The sequence below is a fragment of the Salminus brasiliensis genome, chromosome 8 (genome assembly GCF_030463535.1).
Source record: "Salminus brasiliensis chromosome 8, fSalBra1.hap2, whole genome shotgun sequence".
Lineage (NCBI taxonomy): Eukaryota > Metazoa > Chordata > Actinopteri > Characiformes > Bryconidae > Salminus > Salminus brasiliensis.
Window position 1 is genome coordinate 26532735 of NC_132885.1, and position 20976 is coordinate 26553710.

Below are 20976 nucleotides of genomic sequence, written 5' to 3' on the forward strand. Positions count from 1 at the left end.
TGGGTTACTAAACTCTTAACTATGGTGGGCTTGTTTTTTCCCCCACCTGTTTTCAGAGCGTGACATCACCAATCAGTGAGCTCCAACACCGCTCCCCAATCTGTGGCTCTTTCAAATGCACATGGGGGAAGAAGCTTATTCGGACACATCAGACATTCTGTCTTTATGAAATACCGCCCCTTATTTTGAGATGCTGCCTTGCATGTGAACAAACGACAGCTGGTGTTGACTGCATGTACAGAGTTGAATTTTACATCAATGAAATTAACCAAAGAAGAAATATTTCTCTCTATGTTTACAAGTAATCCTATAACACATCGCTTCTTCCTTGCATGTAATGTTCCTCAAGCCTAAACTACTCCTCCATTAGGTCTCGCCCCTTTCTAGTATGGTCCACTCGATTTGTATGTATTGCTGTGTTGTCTTGTTTGTCTGTAATGCTCTGCATACTGATCATTAGAAGCGTCTTTGAGTTCTTGAACCCAAACCTCAGTGGAGGAGGCTGACTGCTCCAGGTACCTGGCAAGACAGCAGAAATTCAGTAGATTGCGTTAACAGCTTCAGTCTGATTCCAGGATCCTTCCCAGCCCCTGCACTTTAGCTCCTCTGCTGAGACAATGTGCTTGTTATGCACTTTTAAATACCACAGTATTTACGCAGTATTACCGTTATATCGGCCAAGCCTAGTACTGCGTCTCAAAAACAGAGTATTGATTTTTGATAAATAGTTGAATTGTGTTTAATTGTGTCATTTTGTGTTGTGTTAAAAACCCCGACCACAAGATAGTATTCAGATTTGATCAGATTGGATAAAAAGTGAACTTTTATTTTGCTCAGATTTTAGTATGATTTTTCATTACCACATGTTTTATACTGGAACGATTTAGTTTCCCTAAAATAATCATAAATAAATGAATAAAAATCACAATGTAATCTTGCTTCAAACCTCCTTTACCTTTTTTAGCTTCTTGCCAATGCACAGCCCTATACCCCAGTAAATCTCCATTTTGTTGCTTGAATCTGTGACTAATCTGAATCTAGTTTATCTAGATCTATTTTAATCAATTTAATAATGAATGAATGGACCAATAGGATTTTAGATGTGTAAAAAAAAGTCCTTCTACTGACTTCCAGTGAAAGTGAAGAGGGTTTTTTCCTGCTCTTGTAAAGTTGTCGTTTTGGAAGTACAAGGTTTTTGTTAGGATTGGGCTATATGATAAAAAAAAACTCAATACATGATATTCCTCGCGATACATGTAATCACAGACTAAACACATCAGTAGCAACAGATTCCTATAAACTACTATTCAGATATTCTCCTATACTGAGTACAGTGATTTCTGTTCAACATCTGTTGCTCTTCATCTTATTCAACCAGTCTAATTACACTGTTAGTAATGAAACCTGCAGCTGATCAGTGTTTATTAAGCACTTACAGTATCCTCAATATGCTTAGAAAAGCATATTGTTTATCAACATAACTAAATTTATCACGATACAATAAAATATTGTCATATTGCCCAGCTCTAGTATTTTCCACAATACTGTCGAACCTATCTATTGCTTATCCACCCTACTGGAAAGATTATTATTCACAATTAATATAGGAAATGAACCACATAAAACACTGAACAGTGTAAACTCTATTTACTTTCTGTCACATACACATAATGTATATGACAATATAGTGACCTGACCTTTAACCTTGACTTTGGACTTTTGGACATCATTTCACAAGAGAGGGCTCAAGCCAAATCAAGTGCTTCCTTCCGTTTCTTTCTACCCAGACATGGACTAGTGTTCATTCGCCGTTTCTGACAAGACTCTTCAATCACAGTTCACAGACCACTGGGGCGTGCTGAAAGCCACTGCGCTTGAACTGTGAGGCGAACTACACCTTTACCCACTTGAAGAGAGTGCTCTTCTTCCCTCCCTCCCTCCCTCCCTCTATCTTTCCTGCTCCCTTTGAGAACACACAATAGCTTTCCTTTTTGTAATGGCATCCCTTCAAAGTCACCTGGATCCAGAAATGTCATTAAATGTCATTCTTCAGCATCAGAGCCCTAGCGATGTTTTTTTTTGGTCAACATAATGTAGCTCTTTTTACTTTAAAATAAGAGCTTCAAAGCCATTGTGATACTTGTGAAAAGTGTATCTTTTAGGGGTGACTCTAATTATACCTAATTATACTTGCTGACTGTAGGGGGAGCAAGACATATCAATTCTCTTTAAAGTTGGGGTTGTTTTTAGGCCTGTGTATTGGCAAGAACCTGGCGATATGATATACAAGGGTTATAATTTAATATATTAAGATATACTGTGATGCTGTAATAGACAATATATATGAATCACATATCTGAGTAAAAGAAAAGTTTACTTTTTATACAATCAAAGCAGTGAGATCTAAAGCAGTGCAACACTGCTCTCTAGTGGTCGGAGTTTAAACAACGCAATATGACCCACTGTCTTTGCTTATAAACTACTTATTAAAAATCAGTATTGAGAATTGCAAAACATAATAACGCAATACTTTAATAGTATTTTTTACACCCCTAGTCATCATTACAACTTACTGCAACCCAAAAGGTATACAACTGCCCTTTAAATAATCAATTATGTAGATCTTGTGACCTTGGTGACGGTCCACCATCGATAGTGACTGCCAGTGGCTATTTTTTTGGGGAGTGAGTCAGACGTGTAGGCAGAACTGGCCATCATATAAAAGCGCCATGGTTTCTGCTGCAGCTCGGGTTCTTCATCTCTATCTGGTCGACTCAATAATCTATCACAAAGCCATTCTCATGTAAATGTCACGCAAACATTATTCATCGTTTCCCCTCATCACTATAACGACAAGAGGCACAAAGACAAACAGCACGTCATTGTCACGTCAAACTGAATCAATTAACACACTATTAAACATGAGCATTGAAGCTGCCGTTTGATGAAAAGTGAAAAGGCTCCAAGCTGAACTCTACTGCACAGTGATGCGCTAAACTGACACAATACTCACGTTTCAGAACCGCGTCGCGTACTTCAAAACCCGACAACATAATTTATGCATGCGCTGTATAAAAGCTCATAAAGAGACAGAAAGGAATGGTTACTGTGCTTATTCTGCCGTGTATTCATGCTCCGTCAACTGGATTCCAGCTGGTTCCGGCTAAATCTAAATGTAGCCATTGTGTTGCGGCGGCCCGCGGCACATTTCTTACACTCCCACCGCATGGCGTGGCATTAGATGTGGCAGCGCCACCGTACTGAGCGTGTGCTGACGTTTGGGGGCGTCAGTGCCATTAACTCAGATGTCTGGTACCTGGAGGCAGGCGGGCGCACGGCCATGTGGCTTATTCACATCCACCGCTACAAGCTGCCATCCTCCAGACGCATCCTCATGAAACATCTGCCATCCAGGGGGGGAAAAGGGGAAGAGAGAAGAGAGAAAAGAGAGAAAGAGACAGTCAGTCAGAGGCAGAGAAACAGTAGATGGGTGTCAGACAATTAGTATTAATGACAGGCAGTTAAATATCGTCACTGTAAAACCTTGCATCTCCAAAATACAACACCTTTACAGGAGAAGGTAAAAACCCTCTTTAGTTTTAGAGGATGATGACGGATGATGATCTCCACTATGGTTTCGCTCTAATGTGTGGAAACCTTTGCTTTCCTTTTTGCTGATAAGACAATGTCTCTACAGTGTCTAACCTTGTCTATTTGATGTTACTTTTCTATAACTAAGCAAACATTTAAGATATTTGGCAGACGAGTGACTTACAAAAGTGCTTCACTGTTTACTCAGAAATACCCTTATCTAGTTTGTATAGACTAGGATCCTAACCTTAGATATTACTAAATACAGAAGTCAGTATGGAGACCATAATACTCAGCACTACTCTTCACCTACATACTCTTGGAAGAGGTGGGTCTTCAGTCTGCGTTTGAAGACAGCGAGAGACTCTGCTATTCGGACACCCAAGGAAAGTACGTTCCACCACTTCGGTGCAGGACAGAAAAAGCCTGGACACTTGTCTTCCATAGATCTTAAAGGATGGCGGGTCGAGCCGAGCCGTACTTAAAAGCTGGAAGGGCTCTTGGAACTGATCGGCTTTTAAACATCGCCATCAAGTACGGAGGGGCTGGTCCAGTCTCGGCTTTGTAGGCCAACACCAGGGTTTTGAATCTGATGTGGGCAGCAGCTACAGAAAGCCAGTAAAGAGAAGAATGCAGCAGAGGAGTGACATGGCTAAGCTTAGAAACATTGAAGACGACCCATGCTGCCGTAATCTGGGTTAATTACAGGGGCCTGATGGTGCGCAATGGAAGACCAGCCAGAAGAGAGTTGCAGTAGTCAAGTCTTGAAGTGACGAGAGACTGAACGAATGCCTGGGTGGACTCTCTAGAGAGGAAGGTTTGAATTCTCTGGATCTTTTTACACTGACTTCCACTGAAAGTTTTCTCTCCTGTAAAGTTGCTATTTTGAAGATTAAAGGTTTTTGCATAAAGTCAACAACATACAAGAGTTATATAACTATAAGTGAATAACAGATATCTGAGAATCAGGTTCAATGACTTGGTACCATTGTGAATCCCACTGTGCGACCCACTGGAAAAACCCAATACCTCAACTTTGACCAGAAAGATGCGAGTCAGCTTGGTTCCTTGCACATTTCACTAGAAGCCTAATGACCAACCTTGCCTAGTGGTCAGGTTTTATTGCTAGTTAAACACTCAAGCTGTTAGCTTTTGCTGTGTTATAATGGCAATGATTTTCAAACTCTCAAAAACGTCAGTTCCACTACACACAACGTAGCTTAGCATTGTAGCATGTTGCCCAAGATCACTCAGGCCCACTCAATTAAGGCCAAGTTACAGGTTTACATTTACATGTGTTATTTAAATATAGAACTTACAGAGGCATTGTGCAAAAACTGGGATTTCTCGCTCCTGTGCTTCCTCTACACTGAACTTTAGGACATTCTTCAATTTGAAAATGTGGAAGAATTTCGTAAGGTGCTTTATGGAACCTTGAAGGTTTGTAGAAGGTGGTTCCTTAAAGCACCTGAAGAGGTTAATCCAACATTTCAAACTGAGAAGCTGCCAAAAGTTCCTCAAGGACCTGGTCTTTTTTGGAAAGTGAAATTCACGCTTTGAGCCACCAATATCCTGTGGAGGTTAAGTGCCATTGGCTTTATTATTTTGTAAATATCTATTTGTATGCTTCTGACTCTAAATGCACCACAACTCCACAAAGACAGATGAGCCATGTAAAACCTATTCATCTCTGCACTCAACTTTTTTTTCTCTTGCTAAAAAATAAATTGCTAAGAAAAGATTTCTGAGCATGGAGGAAAGAAGTCAACACTCCAAAGCAGAACCAAATGTTCTCTTGAGAAAAATAATAATGTGTAGCTCTCATTTCTAGCTACTTTCAAAGATACTCAAAGTGCATGTCTGTGGTTCTCAAGGACCTCTTTTCCACTGCAGGGCCAAATGGTTATTAATGCCGAGCAGTGCTGTTCCACCCTGGTGTAGACATTTTAGACCACTTATAGACGCTTATTTTTTTCTATTTGTTGTTTTGCTAAATCAGGACCAGGAAACTACTAATTATTGTGTACTAATTATGTGACAGTTGTGTTCTTTGGTCTTGCACAAACATTAATTCATCTGTTAACATCAATCACACTCGTCTCAAATGACGCCAACAAGGGGCAAAGTATGCCAAATAATGCTGGAATCCACTTAAACAAGTATGTTTGAATCTAACTCGAAAAGGTTTAACGTGAGCGTGTGACGAGTTCAGCATGCAGTTAGCACTAAATGATCCAGACGGTCACAAAATCATAAACGGAGTCCAGCAGTTGTTGTTGTAGTTTCTACTAAGCGAGCCGGATCATGCTAACTTCGCTCTAGTAATGTTGGACAAGCCCGGCAGCCAGGCCACGCTAATGCCATGCTTGCGATGTTGGATGGCCCATAGCAGACTCAAGTACGTGAAACTTTCTTAAGCTGCAGTGCATTACAGTGTACTTGGTGCCACACTAATGATCAATGCACTTAAGGAGTGCTAAACTGAAACAACTATTCTTGAACTTATTAGAATACAGTCGCCGGAATTTTCTGAACTGGAAAAATAAAGACTGGATTTCGCAACACAAAGGTAATGCAAATATGGAGCCAAACAGTGGATCCCTATATCATCAAGCCCTCCCACTGAACAGTTCTACGGCCCCAAGTAGTTTTATATTTGTTATTGTTGCTACTTTGCACATCCTAGGTTTTAAATTATGTCTGGAAAAAAATATGGAGTTTTATTTATATTATACTAGCAGAAAGGTTAATAAAACAGTGCGTTTTTTAATAAGGTATTTATTTTTATCCTCGTCATTGTTAGTTAGCATATATGTAATACAACCTCTAGCTAAAGTTGAAAGCTGATAGCTACATAAGTTATTTGGTAATTGAAGGATTCATAATCTAACCAATCGATTATTCGTTTCAACAAATATACAAAACAGTCATTTCTTGCAGCCCTACTAGACAGCTTGGCTGAAACCACAGCAGATATTACCTAATCCGAAGTGCAACATCTAAAGAACAGAATGTAACTTGAACATTACAGGTTTTCATGCTCCATGTCCATGTTTAAGAACGAGAGCTGCAATAAAAAGGTGAATATGCATAAGCATGATGGAAACAGAACCCTGAAAATCCAGTAAGGAATAAATTGGCTACTGGAAATTAGGTTGATCTTAGCTGCAGTAATAAGTTTACGTTCATTTAAGTTTTTTATAGAATAAAGTAAATCTAAACCACAATGTTCTAAAGCACATGGTCATTTTAGCATTTTGAGTGGGCTGAGAGACATGTTTGGACATGTATTCACTCAAATGAAAATGTGTGACCAAGATTAGCCAAGACTCTCTCGTTCTAAACTAAAAATGCAAACATCAGATACCACACAAGCCTTGGCTGTTCGACTGCATCTTGGGTAAGTGATCAATCATGTTCAGCTGATAACCCCTCCCACCACCCAACTATTTATTTAAATATAATATTGTGATTGCATGTATTGTTGGCCAATGCTAAAGACATTACAGTAATATAAAAAAAATACTACACCCCTTTCCCCTATTCCCCCCTATACCCTTCTTTACCCCTATTCTTTTTTAATATATTTAAACATACAGACATTGGATCCTCATATAACACTCTTGAGAGATTGAGGTAATATAACTAAACACTTAAACCTGAACGTCCTAGCAAGTTCCATTCAACACCAGACTGCAATATCTGTAAAGAAGCCTCCAACCATCCAAAAAAGTCATCACAGGGTCTAAAGGTAGCTCTTGCTGAAGTCACAGTACAGCCCTGGATATCAACTGTAAAGCATGGAGGTGGAAATGTCTTGGTTTTGGGGCTTCTTTTCTGCAGTAGTTCTAGGAATTCTTTACTGTATCAGAGCACTGGCAGATCATTACGGGAAACGTGGGGGGTGTGGGGGGGATTACAGCTATTGGAGCATAGGGCGTCTTAACTTTTTCCCTACAAGAAAATTGCTATTTACTATGAATTATTTTTTTTACCAATATAGTGTTTATTATATAGTAATATTACCTTCATCTCAAGTTTTTTTTATTTTTTTTATGGAGTATTTAACTTCACATAACTGTATGACAGTATCTGGTGCTCAAACAAACGTTTGAGACAAATGTAAAAAGGCGAACCATGGTCTTTCTATACGGAGCTCCATTGAAGCCACTGTTCCACTGAGCTCTCCGTTTACACGTCCTACTCTGCACCGTCCACTGAGATGCGTCGGTGATAGTGGTGGTCATTAGTACACAGGAACACCAAAAAATGACAGGGTAAAACACAACAATGTTGATCTAAGGTGTTCTTTTCCTGTATTAATTACAGTTATCAGGCAACAACTCATTTCCAAAATTTCACACATTGAAAATAAATCAGTAAGAAAGAATCCAATGCCACTAAAAAATTTAAATGATTAGAAGAGTCAACTAATACAATACAAAATAAATATAAAAAAAAAGTTCTACAGACTGTCTTTAAAGCCCAACTCTGCTATTCATGCATTAATCTTCTTAAGGGACCTAATTACTGTTATTATATAGAAATTAGTTACACAAAAAAAAGAGATTGGCATTAAATAGCCCGGTCCCCCAGGTCCACCTTATATTCATTTTATTTCTTTGGGATTAAAAGGCGCCGACCCAAGCCTTATTGTTTAACACCCAGTAAATGACAGCTTTGTGTACCCCTTGAGCTAATTGCCTTTCTTAACAGAAGACTGAAGCGCTTCTGTAATTAAAGTTGAGTTTAATAGACGCAGAAAGGCTAATTGTTTTCAAGGTCGCAGCACTGTCTGATTGTAAGGGACACATTATCAGGGTATCAAATCACTGACGAATGAAAAGGCAGCGTTAGATTGAATTAAATTTACAAAGACTTACGTCTTACTTACGTAAATTACGTACGCGGGCAAAAGGAGTTAACAGTTCCGTACGAAGCAAAAAAAGTACTATTCGAACGGAGCTAAAAATAGTACAGATATTTTTTTGGGCCCCAATAGAATTTCTTGCTCAACAGAGCGTATTTTTCAGGGAATAGCCAAGTTGGATTCCATCCAATCCTTTTGTTTTTCTTTTTTCTCTCTCTCGATGTCTGGGGCCACCTAGAATCTCTTGACCTCAAAACCTACATTAAATTTAGGGGGATCTTAAAAGGCTTAAACACATTATACTATTTATCCGAGGCCCATTAAAGATAAGGGAAACGATTCAAAGTTATAGGATGGCAAAAGTCTTGGTAGAAGTTACTCCGAGGACAATGTGGCTCTATATCGCAGAATAATCTTTAATGCTTTAAGGTTTTCGCTTCACTCCATTGTTGGCATCTGATATATTTAATAAACCTTAGCTTTCAGACTCTTTCTCCTCTCGGTCATACCTTTCTGAAGCCTGCCTCGAAATAAACTCTCTGCACAGTCCCGAATAGCGGTGGAGATACAGAGGAGTCCATTCATTTCCGTTAGAGCACCTACAGAACCACCGTATCTCACAGTGCCAAGTCTGGCCACTGTTTTTGCTGCCAAGTCCACCTTAGCCAACCCCTACGGTGTCGCTCCAGCGTGGCCCTGGCACAGGGACCAGCACCATCAGAAACCCATTATGCTTCAGTTCACACAATTGCACACGCACAAGTTTTTCGCCCCGAGCCTCCACTCCAGATTTGCAGTGTGTTTCCAGCACTCACTCAGATAGTGTGAGTTTCCTAGGAATTAGATAACAGTTACTCACAGTCTGATTGGTTGAGAAGCCTTCCAACTCTATTGATATTTGTGATAACAGCTCAGCTTTTTTACACTAAAACTGTATTCTGCCGACACGTCGACAACCATTAACAAGACAGAGATAAACCATAAACAATAAAGTCCTTATAGGCAACTCCGTTCACTCGACAGCCATCTCTGCAACGCTGTCGGGCAGTTATTTCCAGCTCTGATCTCTGTGAATGGGAAGAGACCAAAGTACTGGAAACATTTTTTGTACGTTTGTAGCATTCAGCTCAAAAATGCACAAAAAACGTGACTGTTTGACATAATTACTGGTAACTAAGGTAACCAGCAAGCTGATTGGTTCTTGTGTCTGAAAGACAGTCTTTATCCGCAAACAGGCGCCATGCTGAGAAACAGCCACCATGCCGAGAACTATTATATCCATATTTCAACCAGCCGCCAGCTTCATCACTTATAACGTCTCTGATTGAACTTGACACGTGACAATCTATGGCTTTATATGCCTTATAGTAACAGTAGTTAGTTGGACTGCAGACAGGGCTCAACCTTAACGAGCATACAGGAACCTTAACCAGTTTAGAGATGGGTTTTATATATATATATATATATATATATATATATATATATATATATATATATACATACACACACACACCCCACAAACAGTGTAATTAGTCTAGTAGGCTTATTTGGTGCAAAACATATAGGTGGAGCTGGACAATGTGACAATATTTTATTGTAATGTGAAAAATACTGCTATCGTGATACACAATATGATTTTCTAATCAAATCGAGGATATTATTAGTGCTTAATAAACACTGGTAATAAAACAATATGTTTTATTACCAACAGTGTAATTAGACTGGTATAATTAGACGTTGGTAATTAGAAGTGCAGAACATGTTGACTAAAAATCAATGTATTCAAAATGGAAAAGTCTCTAAATAGTAGACTTACATGTATTGTGATAAATATTGCATATCGTGAAGATTGTGTTTTAATATTGTGATATAGTTCTTTTACCATGTCGCCCAGCCGTACATATAGACTAAAGTGAGAGTGGGAAAGTTATTGTACACCACTGTTAGTATTAAATAGGGAAGCTAGGGGAAAGTGTATAAATATATCACTGAATAAATGAAGGCTACTTTTGGCCTGGGTGACATCCAAAAAAAATTAGCACAATATTTTTTGTATAAAAAAAAAATATTAATATCACATGCACACAGCCAGCTGCTTTTAAGCATTAGCAGATTTAATAAAACCATTAACTGAAAGAATGAAATTGTAACAAAACTAAGAAATAATACAGCAGTTTCGACCCTGTAATATGACTTGAAAATTGCACTGTGAATGCAACTCAGTAAGAATCAGTCCGCTTTACATGCCAGTAACTTTCTAACAACCAGAAACTGTAAAAGACAAGTTTAAAATGTTAGTCACAGAGCCTTGAATAACACTTACAACTAAAACTTAGAACGAATTAATGAATGAATGAATGAATGAATATACCGTCTTAACAGCAAATGCCAAAATCCACGGAATAGCACAACTTCATGAACATTCTTACAGCACAACCTTGTGTATTGTTGTGTAAAAAAAATATACATATTTTAAAAATAACCTATTTTAAATTTGTGAGCTCCTGTTGATGATTTGTTGTTTTCAAATAGCATGGTTTGATTTGATTTGTGGGTTTATACACATTATATTTTCATATTTTACGACTCATCTGAACCAAGGGGGTACTGAGAATACTTGCGTATCCTGCTGAGACAGGGGTAGATCTATGATTAACTAATGCCATGTTACATATACCCTATATAATTTACAGTTAAAAGGAGTAAAATATTATATATTAATATTTATATTAATTTATATAAATATCTAGTTTTTACATTTGAGTGATTAGTGCAAAGGCAAGCAAAACAACTCAATATTTTAAGCTTCTGGTATGTTAGAAATGTGGTTATTACCGAAGTCACTATGAGGAACATTTCTGTTTGTGTTAGTTGAGGTGTGTAGTTGTATGTGCACGAAATATAATGTAATAATTGATACATATTCTGCAATTAAATTGAGTTTTAGTAAAAAACAAATTATATATATATATATATATATATATATATATATATATATATATATATATATATATAACAGAAAAATAATAATAATAATTAATCTGGTAAACTCCCCCTTTAAAGCAGTTCTCCATAAGTTATCTTTCGACACAACCTTCACCATCAATCACAGCATTATTTGTAAATTATGATTATAAATATATATATAAATTACATATAAATCTTCTTCTGATCCGGGTCAATGCTTCTTTTAAATGGTCCAAAATGTGCAGCTGTGCACAAAAAAGTTCCTAAAATCCCATTAATATATAATATATATTGATTTTTTAAACACAATGGTACAGTACATGTACTGCTGGGTTCCATGATGTGTTTTATTCTGAGGCACATATTCACAGCTTTCAGTAAAGGTCACAGAGCACCGCATTTCTTTATTTTTTGTTCTATGTTTTCAAAAAAACCATTGCAATTCCTCCATGAATGCGCACAGGTTCAGAATCCCCGGGTTGGGAAAGCCTGCGCTACAGCTCAGTCTGAAAATAGATCCAGGGCAAACACCGCGAAAGCAGTCCAGAGATGAAGTCCAGTCGTTTTCTCCCTAAAGCAATCCAAGCTGAGGGATAATTAATTCCCTCTGTCCCTTAGCAGAGTCCGAAGTCCTGAGGGAATGACACAGCTCTGGACAGGTGTTAGACACATTACACTCGGACGGGTCTGCCAGCATCAAACACACACCCACCTACACAAACACACCTGCGCACACACACACGCACACACAAAACACATCCCCCACTTCCACTCTCTCTGAAGCGCCTCACTCTACCATGACTCACCACACAGTCTGCTAGCTGCCCAGGCTCATCTACACGATGCTGGGGACCCTGACCTGACAAGCAGGCAAATTTATTTAAAAAGCAGTCTGCTTTCAGAAGCCTTTTGCCTGCGGAGGGTCAGGAACGCCAGGCTCTGACAGCCTCCAGAGACTTGTCTGGTGAAAATTCCTTTAATGTGCCTGAAGGTGTGCTAGCTAGTGTGTGTGTGTGTGCATGGGCATACCAAGAATGGGGGCACCTTATTGGGACAACTATTTTTCAAGGTATTAACTTACCCCATAAGTTTCACTGCACATAGCCTGCAGTACAACGTTCGCTGTGATAGGTTCATAGTATTGCCAAAAGAAAAACTTAGATCAAGATGCTCCAGCTCATGGACTACTGCGATTCTGCATGTTTTATCTGCATGGACTTCCATCTTACTCACATCTTCGTCTTGTATCTTCGTCACTTACCTTTTTTATTCTTAATTCAGTTTAGTTTTATTATTGTCTTTATTCCTGTTTTGATTTTTATTATTATGATCCGGTGTCGACCTGAGGCGGATGGGTTCCCCTTTTGAGTCTGGGTTCCTCTCAAGGTTTCTTCCTCTCAACCCGAGGGAGTTTTTCCTTGTCACTGTTGCCACTAGCTTGCTCTAAAGAGGCTCGGACCTGGATCTCTGTAACTCTGCTTTGCGACAGCATTCGTTGCAAAAAGCTCTATATAAACACGTGATTGATTAATTGATTGATTGATTGATTGGGGTATAGTGAACAGTAATTAAAATTACTGATCAGTCACGATCTCACAATGTGATTGGCCGAACAGCATTCTGCGAAGCTGTTTAAATCTTGTATTAACATGCATTTCATATACAGATATTATCTAGATTCCGTTTACACTAAGATGCATCATCAGGGTGATTAGATGAGATCCAATTTGATCCGATTGAATGAAAAAAAGATTGGGATGCTCTGGAGCAGGCACAAGTGAGCCTGAGTTTGCCAAGTACCAGCTAGAGGAGTATAAACTTCTCAGTACCTGGCTGTGGAGCAGCAGAATCCATGTTATTTGGAGAAAAGAAGCCCAACATCTAATCTTAAGCCCTTCGAGAAGAGTAGAGGCTGTTACTACAGCAAATACAGGCACATTCCCCATTAATACAACTGATTTTTTGATTGCTTGATTCAACTAATTCAACAAATGTTTGGATACACAGTGTAAAAACATACACACATACTGTAACTCACTTTTTGTGAGAGACACACAACTGTACCTGTGTAGTGGCTGTAGATGTGGTGCTGCTTCGGGAACCCCACATCTGCTGGAACTGCACTCTGATCTCAGCAAACGTCTCAATGATCACAGCAATGAACACGTTCTGAGAACACAAGCAGAGAATAATGAGAAGACTAGCAGAATCCCGTTCTGACTCAAGCTGCTTTTAAGATCTGACTGATGTCAGTGTTGTGACGGTAATGCTTTATTGTCATGCACCAGTCTTAAGGCAACAAGACACCTACATAACGCCTACATAAAGCAATAAGACAGGGCTCACATTGAGTCATAAGTGATGGAATTTACTACATCGTTTTTACAACTAGATTAGCGTTGAGAAAAGTTCCCAGGTAAGTTCAGTGTGGCTCATCCCTGTAGAGTGCAGTGACAACTGTTTAAAAGGCTGGAGACCCAACAGTATAGCAAATTCCTCATATGGTCATTGACCTTCAGCTAAAAAAAGGGCATAACGGCTAAAATAATGCATAGGAGAATCACAAGATATTCAGTAGCTCAGAATACGTTTGGTTAAAGGTAAAACATCATTTCATATTCAAAAGAACTTCTTTGCCAGGACAGTTTTTCTATTTCAGTTGTTTTTCCTTGGACTGAATAGTGTTGGGTAACAGGAAAAAAAGAAAATAAAAATTCTCATTCTCCCGCTGTAGGTGAGGTTGCCTCATCTTACCACACTATTTCTCCTCTCCACCACCAGCTACATCATGTTTTTTCCCCAACTGATGACACATGAATCTACATGGACATCACCATATGCCTAGTCTTACACCAGACACCAATGTAAGAGGAAATGGAATGAAACAATATCAATGTCAGGTGTCGCCTTCAGTGAGTCTTGTATTGTCTAGACCGTCTACACAACCGCTGCCCTGCCTTCGGCACTGCTATAAATAGAGGTGAAAGGGGTTAGAGAGATGGTGGGCAGACGTGGCAGTTCATTTGAAGAGGAGAAAAGCGAAGGATGCCCCACCTTGACCAGCCAAGCGAGGAAGAAGATGAGTGTGATGAAGTAGAAGTAGGAGCGCCAGCGTGGGAAGCTGTCAATGGCTCGGTACATGATGAAGACCCAGCCCTCCTGAGAGGCAGCCTCGTACACAGTGAATATGCTGGTGCCTGGGAGAGAGAGAGAGAGAAGGCCCAGATGTGAGATCATTCCAGTGCCCCCAAACTAGGCCGGCGGGTGTGCAGACACAAAAATGCAGACATAAACAAAGCCCTGGCATTGCTGCACCTAGTCAGGTGTTTTTCATTATGAAGCTATGTGTCCCTCCACCCGAAAAAAACATGCCCCTCTAGAATAAGATTCAGCAGCACCCAAACTGTAAAACAGTGCCGCATTCGTCAAATTCCAGGTTGTATTAAAAAAAAATAAAGACTATATAAAGAATTAGGACACCCCATTAAAACGATGATAAGAACATTGTTAGATAGGACTTTGGAGGAGCCGGTCTTATTTAAACCTCAGACATGTAGCTTGGGTGTCTCTTGATTGGTAAAGTGAGTGGGATCACCATGCTGAGATCCCAAGAGCTTTCTAAGGCCTTCAGAATGAAGGCTGTAGGTGCAGATTAGTCTAAGATCTCAGAACACTCGCCGTTCCACTAAATCATTTACAAGTGCAACAACTGCCAGCATGGCCAGGTGAAGCCGGGTCAAGCAAGTTCAGTCCAATAGCAGACCGTAAAATGTGTGAAGAGGTCTCCAACCACCCTAAAATGTCTTTACGGGATCTGCAGGTAGCTCTTGCCATAGTTGATGTCACAGTACGGCAAAAAAACATCAGAAAGAGACATGAGAGAGGTGAGTAGGGCAAGACTCAAGATTCATCTGTCCCAGGCACATTGTGCCAGACGTTCCCGAGAAACACTGATAAGCTGCAGCTTTCATTACTAACAGTGTAATTAGACTGGATATATCCGTGACTCTCGCTCCAGCTAGGCGACCCTCTTCCACTTCGCGTCTCCAGGTTTGGTCGGCCTAGCCAGTCTCAGGTGTGCTTTGTGTTCACTCGTTTGGTTGTCAAGTTTACGTTGCTTTCCTGTTCAAGCCCTTTAGTTGCTGCATTCCTTGCTTTCATTTACATCTACATCAAAACATCTAATGATGTTCCAATCACCTGCAGCTAACGTGGGTGAGCTTGATTCTAAGTTTAGACATTAAGTAATAATAAATGTGAGAGTGTCCTAACTTCATCCTCACAGGAAAACCGCTTTTCTCTCCGTGGTTTTGGATCTGTAGCTCGCTTGCTAAGCTAGTCTTTGCTGAGCTAGCTCAGCTACAGCTCCACCAAGTCTCAGACGGCTCAGTTCAGCTGCTGCTGGCTAACTGCTGAGCTTCAGACTCAGTGCTGAGCATAAAAACTCGTGTCTGAGAGCGAAGTCATGAAGCCGGTGCTAGGAGGAACAGAGCGGTAAACTGAGACTGAGGTTATCTAGCTATATTTAGATACGTTAGCTAAACACCACAGCACAGTCCGGGTTCCAGCTAACTGAGGTTCAGATCACACAGGTTTAGAGGGTAAAGCCGCATAGCTGAGAGAGCAGAGTGGAGGGTATGGTCTTAGGGGGGGTTTCAACTGTTTTCAGGTACATCTGATATCCAGGTTTGTTTGATTCTCACTTTCAAATGAACTCAGTGTGTCAATAACTCTCAACTGTGGTGGGCTTGGGGTTTTCCCACCTCAGAGCGTAACCAATCCTGACGCTCTTTTAAATGCACATGAGGGAAATGAAGGAGAACTAGCTAAGACACCAAACAGAAATCTGAACATGTCAGACACTTGTAATTTTAAAACATTGTCTTAATTTTGCGATCCCCTCCACATTTTGAAATACTGCAGTATACGTTATTACTGTTATATCGCCCAACCCTATCCTTTGCCACACATGGGCCAATATTACATGGGAGTTGCAGATCCATAATGAAATGTAACATATTCCCCAACAGGGTTTGCAGTTATCTGACAGTCTTAAAGACAGAAACTGGTCTATTATAGCAGACCATTTTAATTTCATAATAGAATGTCTTTTCACCCACAGATTAATAGAAGACATAATGGAGAATGGATTATTGCAATGGGAGCTTCTGGAACTGACATAACACGCCTGCAGACGTTTTCACTGGATACATCACTACCTGGGGTCTTCATGAAATGTCTGTGACAGGCTTTGATCACGATACTTCAAGGGTCCAGCTCCACAGCACCTATTTTCACCCTGTCCAAATAATCCTGTTCAGAGTGCCTGCTTCTGTAAATGACGATGAGTCACTGCTCGCTCCACCGTCCACCCCTGCACCCACACTTTTTCCCCAACCCTGGCTACACAAATTCTTAGGCTTTACTTCTCAGTCAATTCTCATTTGTCCCTAACGTTTACTTCACCTTAAGTTCCACTTCTTCTCTCTCTCTCTACCCAAGCTGCAGTCGGTCTGCTGTACCTGTCTTTTTGTCCTTAGGCTTCCAGCTACTAAAACCAGGATCTTTATACATTTCAGTGACTGTGCTACATGGTAGCCCAATGCAACAGCACACCGTTACCTGACATTTCAGGTAACTGCAAAGGCAGTGGGTGGAGCTGTTTAGATGGGGGTGGTTTAATTCTTATGAGATGGCTTTTGGTGTTTGTGGTGTGTTTGATGTCCTGCTTTCTGGCTCTGGCAGTCCGCAAAAACTGTCCATCCAAATGTATAAGTTAATAATAGTCAATAATATACATTGATGCAGCCTGAAGATGGTGATCTATCTTGGCTATTAAGTCACTAAAGGTTGCCCTATTGTGTAGGATCCTTCAGATGTGGCTTGGTGCTCGGGCTAGATGCCTGGAGTTACAAGTTAAGAGGGTTGGTTTATTGCTACAAGGCCAGGTCAAAATTGTAAATATAGGTAACATGAATATGGGGCTAACCAGAGATAGCATAAATGTAGCTAAACAGGCAGTGGTCAAAACCAAATAGCAATCCAAAAAAAAGTACAGGACATGGGTGAATCTGAAGAAAATCTTTATATTGTATTTATATTACATAATCTTAGATTTTCTGTAAGGCCTTTTCAAGTATGCACAATGTGAAACTGCTGGCAAAGTGAAAAGTGGATGATGAGCCCAGAAACCTGTGTAAAAGGCTACATTCTTTAGCAGGTTTGGTATGGTTTCTTGGGAGAAGTGAAATACATAACATAAGCTCATAGAATATATGAGCAATATAAGTGCTATGGCTCTTTTCACACTTCATAAATAGAACTGGGAGGTGGAGAGGAAGGAGGGAAGGTCAACTGGAACCCTGCTTGGAAATGTTGGCGGCGAAAGTTGATCAGTAGTGTACTGTAAGGTTATCTCTAAAACTCCAGTTTTTGGTTGTGTTAGCTTTGTGCTCTTTGCATGACCCCATGTTAGCATACTGTGTGGCGGCTGTCTGTGGCCAGCATGAAGTCATCTGCACAGTTCTGCTGTCCACCATTTTCTCACCAGGTCCCAGGACAGATTTAGCCAAGGACACTCTCCAACCATGTTAAAGTTACCTTCATTACAAAGATACCCCTAACAAAAACACTCAGGCATTTGTCCAATTATTCACACTTCATAGAGATCATACTGGTGATTCACAGTGAAAGGCAACTGGAGGGCATAAAAATCCCCATTAAAATTCATCCACAGATGAACCGCTAAATTATAAGGAGTTACATAACGGACACATTCCAATTTTATTTTGGATAGCGAAAGTGCTTATGCAAGGAACAGCAAATATATTGCAAATATTACAAAATATTGTATTTATGTTACATATGTTTGTCTTTTAACTCATCTAGCCAGATGATTTCTCCAAGGGGATTTGAAGGATCATAAAAAGGCTGCATCCATTTAAAACTGGGGAAGCACTAATCCATCTTTTTCTTTTCCGATACAAATACCGATACATGAACTTTGTGTATTGGCCGATACCCAATATCGATACGATACTATTGTTAAATTAATAAACCATATACCTGACCATCTGGGAGAGGCTTAAGACTTTAGGATTCAGGTGATCATTATTTTACTAACTTAAACCATAACAAATGAACTCAGATATAAATTAACCCAATTTCTGTTCATTGGTCACTAAAATGAATAACTCAGGCTCTGGACTTTTATTCTGAAATTCGAAGTCTGTGAGACTAAAGAGGAGCTAGCAGCTCCTCCCTTCTCAGTTCTCCTTATATGGAAGACTGGATTACTCACTGATAGTTGATGACAGATCGGGGTCAAATTGTAGCATCAATGTAGTGCATAGCAAATAACTAAAACAAGTTACAGGCTGTACTGTAATTGGTTACCGTACCATACGGCCATTGAAGTAAACAGCAAATGATGTAAACCAGCCAATTAAAGCTAAAGCATTTGGAATGACTTTCATAGGCCCCTGACTTGAGCATCACTGGAAAGCTGAGGGTAGATCTTTAGCAAAACGAGGAAGGATATCGCAGAACTAGAATCATTCTGAAAGGAAGAGTGGGTGACAATTCCTACAATAAACATAGAACTGCTCTTACCTGGTTACAACTGCCTTTTTGTTGAGGTTTTTTTTCACAAAATAATAAGATAACAGGGTTGTAAATAGGCTTGAAAAAGCATATCTGTGCATTTCTTTTGCCCCACAGAGACGGGGTCAAATTAGCCTTCGGAAGATACTTTAACTTGGTGTCGTAAAAACATACTTTACTTTTCTGATCATTGTAATTTGACCTAAAACCCAATAAAGAGCTACTACATACTACCTGTAAACATCCAAATAGTTCCCTAGACCACTGTTTTTCAAGACTAGTCTTGGGATTCAGGTGTTTTCTGCCCCCAACACACCTGTTTCAGCTCCTCATCTAATGATCAAGCTCTTCATGAGCTGGATCAGGTGTGCTGGGGCAGGGAAACCATGCAGGAAAGAGTGTTCCCTGGTCTGGACTTGAAAATCACTGTGCTTTGTAATGCTTTCTGGAATCAGCAAAGAGACGTACAAGGAGTTACATGACTACTGCAGTCACAGACACTACTGTCATATTGGCTTCACAAACACCATAGGTGGGTTTCGGAAATAAAGGTTAAGTCCTGGACTACACGCAGTCAATGGTGACAGTCCCTTCAAGCATCAGTGTCAGTGAATCCCGCTCCATTACTATCAGAAGAGTTTAGAGATGTAAAAAGAGGGCCTTTCAAGAGGTCTCTATCCTGTGTCTGCCTAGCATTTCAAAGCCACCACTGAGGTTTGTGAGACAGCAAAGCTTCCCTACATGCCAATTTGAAGATTAGCGCTATTGCTCTGTGCACCGTTGCAGTGGATTTCTGTCAAAGCAGAGTGATAAAAATGCACCACACTGCTTGGTACACTAAAACTTGGCGGGCAAATAAATGATTCTGTTTGTGAAGACGCTTCAATGCTGCCTTGAAACTTGGGACTGACCAAAATACTAGTTTGTCGATAATACCCACCGATGTCGGCACAATTTCTGCTGATTAAAGCATTCATAATAAGGGCTCGGACTCGCTGTAACAAACCTCTGACATGAAGACTGCTATCCCAATGACACAGGCTGAACCAATGACTGATTATATAAGCACACCTGAGCAGAAGAACAGTCTTAGGTGGTGGGACAGTGACTTTTTATCAATCATTTCTAAGTAGTTTTAACCAGAGCAGGATGGGTCCCCTCTTGTGATGCTTGGTTCTTCTCAAGGTTTCTTCCTCCAGCTCTAAAGAGGGTTCTTTGACCTAAACTTCCACAGTTCCCCTTTACTGTCTTTTCGTAACGGCAGTTCTGGAAGTGCTGTGATATTTTTAATAGTCTTCTCCTGCTTTGGAGCATCATTTAACTTCGGTTAGCTCAGTCAGATCCTCAGCAAACTGCTTAGAAGAGGCAATGGTTGTTCAGTGTTGGCACTGTTTGAAGAGCGTTTATAACTTTCTGGGTCATAAAATTCAAATTAAACAGGTGACATGCTAAATATGTGGTCATTCAAACCATAACATCCTGATTTTCTGGAATGAAACGTCATGGAACACAGCAAAGTATGTTGCTTCCAAAATAATGATAAAAATCAGGACATTGCACTTACCAAGCTCATTGAAGCCACTGTACCCTAGTTCCTGTCTGCTCAGACCTAGGTCCTCCAGGTTCATGCACTTAAAGCCCATGGGGCACTGGTAGCCCTCCCCATCTGGCGAGCAGTGTGTGTCAGGAATGGCGAGGCTGTTCCAGGTCACATGACTGAAAAATGAACAGCAGAACGGTGTGCATGTTCACTTCGTTAATATGCTAGTCCTTGTTTGGTCAGTGCCAGCAAAGGTAATCTTTCACATTTCATTTTACATGGCAGTATCCTTGAAATGTATGAAACTTACACAACACACACACACACAGCCCTCCCTCACATACACACAGTTCTCGATCTGGGCCACAGGTGTTACTTTGGGAGCCATTTGATGTCCCTAATGAAA

The 20976-nt window shown here is 40.1% G+C and overlaps 1 protein-coding gene across 3 annotated transcripts in view; it reads right to left on the minus strand.

The window, feature by feature from the left end:
* Window positions 1-20976, minus strand: part of nalcn (sodium leak channel, non-selective) — a 126553-nt gene that overhangs the window by 84189 nt on the left and 21388 nt on the right. For all 3 annotated transcript variants that reach the window (XM_072686302.1, XM_072686301.1, XM_072686299.1), the window contains exons 8-11: window positions 20595-20746; window positions 14483-14625; window positions 13493-13597; window positions 3317-3403 (exon numbers count right to left, since the gene is read on the minus strand). In XM_072686302.1, coding sequence (XP_072542403.1) covers window positions 3317-3403; window positions 13493-13597; window positions 14483-14625; window positions 20595-20746 — 487 coding nt within the window. The remainder of the gene's footprint in view (window positions 1-3316; window positions 3404-13492; window positions 13598-14482; window positions 14626-20594; window positions 20747-20976) is intronic.